The sequence below is a fragment of the Aplysia californica genome, unplaced genomic scaffold (assembly GCF_000002075.1).
Source record: "Aplysia californica isolate F4 #8 unplaced genomic scaffold, AplCal3.0 scaffold01433, whole genome shotgun sequence".
Taxonomy (NCBI): Eukaryota; Metazoa; Mollusca; class Gastropoda; order Aplysiida; family Aplysiidae; genus Aplysia; species Aplysia californica.
The window spans coordinates 6,269-10,299 of record NW_004798703.1 but is presented as its reverse complement, the minus strand read 5'-3'; the positions used below and the strand labels follow the sequence as shown (position 1 = coordinate 10,299).

Below are 4,031 nucleotides of genomic sequence, written 5' to 3'. Positions count from 1 at the left end.
CCAGCATATCTTTCCAATGCTGGAAATGTTTAAAAGCAGGTTCCCCTTTCATTGCTATTATAATTCAATTAATTTGTAGTCGCACCATTGACAGCAGGCAAACCTGGGAATAATGAATAGATGTACCTTCAAAATACGATTGCGCAGTGTATACCCACATTTTTTCTAAATTTTCATGTCTGAAAGTCGCCTGTCAAAACCTCGGAACACCACTTCGAATTATTCTTGATTTTATACGTGGTGCCTACTATGGACGGGACGGCCGATTGGGCCGATCGCCCGACTCGATCGCCTAAAAAACGAACGTGTTTGTTTTCAGTTTCAAAGCAAACACGGTTGTTCGACCGAGTCGGGCGATCAGCGCAATCGGCCGATCCCATCCGTAGTACTAGTGGGCACGGCCGTTTTCTTTCATCGCGGCCCTTGTATTGCGTTCACGTGCCGAAGAATCTTCGCATTGATAATTTCTCTAGATCTAGATAAAATTTGCGAAAAAAGTTTCTTTCCGACAGTAATTTTCTGTCTAAGATCAAAATCAGTCTTGATCAACGCGCAGATTTTCCAGCCGCGGCAACAATCCGAAGATGGACAGAAGGAATGAGTGAATGACAGAAAGGAGGAAGTTAGCACAAAAGGTTCGCCAGATTTTGATCCATCTGCAGGTAAAAAATGTACTGCTGACCAACACGCAATGAATGCATGGGACTGGGACATAGCACATAGCGGTATAATGTCCGATTGCAGGAAATGCGCAATTTGGCAGGTTTCTATGTGTGTTGCCGAGAGAATTACCGTAAATATCCGTAAATTATACAAGAGGATACGAAGGCGAGTACGGAATTTCGGCAGTCCTGCACTGTCGCAGTTTTTTTTACGGAGAGAGTAGATAATGATGGAGGGACAAGTACGGAACTGGCAGAAAGTACGGATTTCCGTAAAAATACGGAAGAGTGGAAGCACTGTTTGTTATAAACTCCGATTCAACAAAATTAAAGGTCAGGCCCGACAATTTCGTTGAATCAGAGTTCCACTGTATATGGGGTTAAATAATGAATATTACAAGCCAGACCTCATGGTGTTCAGATGGTGTCCCCATCCCTGAACCACCCTTACAACATCCAAAGAGAAAATAAGCCTCAGTGTAATAGATATGATATATACAAAGGCATCAGCAAAGGAAACAAAATAACGTGACATCAGGTGCTCACCGTATCTTGGCAACTGTCTTTTCCAGAGACTTCAGCGATACATCTTCCTCAGAGCTCTGGATGTCCTCAGGATCTGGCAGAAGGAAACTTTTTGGTTTTGTTCTCACTCCAGATGTCCCCGGCTCATAACTAGGCTGTTCTTCCTTGACCAAACCGTGCTCCTTGAAAAAAAATTTACACAATTATTCTTTTCACATTTCCTTTTTATGAACAGAATGGATTCAAGCTATCGAACCAACGCCTATACGATCGTTCACATGGATTTTCTGCCCTGGCCATGCAGGTGTTAGGGAAAATGAAAAAGCCGACAGATTGGCTGGTGAGGCCACCTTAGTTGACAATACGGTTCAACCAGATAGGGTCAAGATCCTGAAATGTCTCTCTCGCCATCTGATTGAGGAGGAAGATAGGGAGGCAGAGGCCAGTACTGCCGTGGAGAGGATGATGCTTTTGGGAATTTAAAAAAAGGAGGAAGCGGAAAATCTGGCATCCTTGCAGGAAAGAACAGAAGAACGTTCAACCAGATGTGCACTGGCACAATCAGTAGAAGGACCCTCGGCAACATTTTGGAGAGAGCAACGGAGCATCAATGGACATGTCCGGAGTGCAGAGATGTTGCTTCCTGAAGCAATGAACAATGAACAATTTTATGAACAACTGAACAAAATGAAAAAAAATTCACACAATCATTCTTTCTCAATAATTCCTTGGTGTTAACTTGTGTGAGACTCACTTGTTACTTCTCTCAATCTGTTCTTAAAAAAAGATCACAAGAATCACAAAATGATTGGGAGCAGAGTGCAGGAGTCACACAAAGTATTGGTACTTCATGTACTAATGCCATTGGTAATTATTTCCTTTGAAAGTGAGGAAACAAAATAGGGAGAATAGGCGCTGAACCACGCGACCTGTGAGGAATTGAGGACTGAAAACAAAGGCGTAGTGAGCCAACGCTGCCCTCACCATGCCGCCATGTTTGAGTTTCAATTCCTCACAGCGAATCAACAATCGCGAGAGAGAAGTTCCGCTTCTATAAGTGTAGAATTCTGTAGTTAGGACAAGGTCGAATAATTTCTTTACCTTGAAACATGGAAAATGTGAGGACTTGGCTAACTCACCCTAGCAAAATCCAGTTGCCCCGATCTGCCACCTTCCAAAAATCTTGGATCATCTTCATCAGAGTCCTCTGAAGTGAGGTGAATGTGAAACATCCCATTTTCATAAGTACGTTATGAATAATAATACCGCATAAGTACATATAATAGAACATGAATATCGAAACATAAAAAAAACACAAACAAAAAAAAACAACCTAAGGCTTATTTTTAGGTAAGTGTTTTACGGCGCTCGCAACTGCATAAGGTCATATGAGTGTGCGGGACACACGTAATATTTTCAGTTTGTAGGAAATCTTGAATTTTGTGCAGGAGGTGGCCGAAGCCTACTCTTATCGATTTTAGACCACCAAGAGATCTTTAACGTGCGCTGCTTGCACACGGGCCCTCTAAGATTTTTCGCCCTTGTCCGAGAAGGCTAGGTGTAGATCTTTCCTGCCAGAAGATCAGGGGTGTGGCTGAAAGACAGCAGTAAGAAGGAGCCATTGAGTAGCAGTGGAAAGGCTGCAGAAAGAGTCAGGAGCCCAGAGGAGGGGGCGAAGGAGGTAAGGGCGTGGAGGCAGAAAGAGGAGACGAAAGCAGACGACAGAACATTGCTAGAGAGCAGGAAAGGAGGTGAAAGGAGACAATTTTAGAGAAGAAAAATTTTCGGTCGCTACCCGGATTCGAACCCGGGACCTTTGAATGAGAGGCCAACACCTTAACCTCTAGGCCATGAGAGCCCCCACCTAATGCTTTGACTATAAACTTTTCTCCAAATTATTGTTGTGCACTGATTTTCTGAGCGACAAATTTTTCAAAATTTACTTTTTGGAGATAGTGTGTAACACACAGTTTGTCCCAGTCACACTCTATATGGCACGGGTGAAATACAAATACAATAAAACACCAACTTCCAACTCTAATTTAGTTTAGTATGGGGTTTTACGGCGCTAGCAACTGCATAATGTCATATGAGCGCGCGAAACACAAGTTATTTATGTTCGCAACAGTTTACTGTACGGCTGGCTCGGGTCAGTAGTTAGATCTTAAAATGTTTCAATGTTTAAAAATCAGTGTAAATATATATTTTCAATCTAAAACAATTTTCTTAGATAACATGGTTCTGATACACTATTAAATCACAGTGAAAATGCAGCGTCATCGAGATTAACTTAAACACCTAAAAACACTTGCCCTGACTAGCACTCAAACAACATGTGCCATTCATAAACATCATCATACACAGACTAAAGTTTTAGGAAAACTAAAACCCCTCCTTATCTTCCTTTAGGACAATCAAATGAGAAGTGAGTTAACTAGGATGTCAAACTGTAGGGGCTAAGTTTTTCTATTTCTTTTGCCTCATGTTGACCGAGTTCTTAGGAGGAGCAGGGCTCCCAACTTTGCACAGTAATATATTACACATGAAACCTGCAGATTACCCCACATTAAGTTTTGGTGGTGCGTGAACGTTACTCTTTAAAATTTCGTTTTGGGGGCTTACATGCTTTAACCCTTCCAGCCCCAGCCATTTTTGTGCACTCACTAACCCCAGTCCCAGCCAATACAGCAGTATTTCAGAAAAAGAGGCATGCATTCTAAAAAGTGATGTAGTATCTTTGTAATCAGGTTTAGATAATACACAGCGCCGAAAACTGGCCGAAATCGTGCCTCTTAGTTTCCCAGGCCAGCGACATCTGGAAGTCATTAAATCACCGTCGGAACC

General features: G+C 42.3%; 1 protein-coding gene across 4 annotated transcripts in view; it reads right to left on the bottom strand.

Annotated features, from left to right (window-relative positions):
• LOC106013885 overlaps positions 1-4,031 on the bottom strand; it is a 31,837-nt gene that overhangs the window by 23,837 nt on the left and 3,969 nt on the right. For 3 of the 4 annotated variants that reach the window (XR_001185468.2, XR_001185469.2, XM_013090704.2), the window contains exons 2-3: positions 2,327-2,394; positions 1,209-1,369 (exon numbers count right to left, since the gene is read on the bottom strand). The exons of the other annotated variant lie outside the window; for it this stretch is intronic. Coding sequence is in view for 1 of the 3 variants with exons in the window: in XM_013090704.2 (XP_012946158.1) it covers positions 1,209-1,369; positions 2,327-2,394 (229 nt within the window). In the remaining 2 variants the exon portion in view is untranslated. The remainder of the gene's footprint in view (positions 1-1,208; positions 1,370-2,326; positions 2,395-4,031) is intronic. 4 annotated transcript variants of the gene reach the window in all.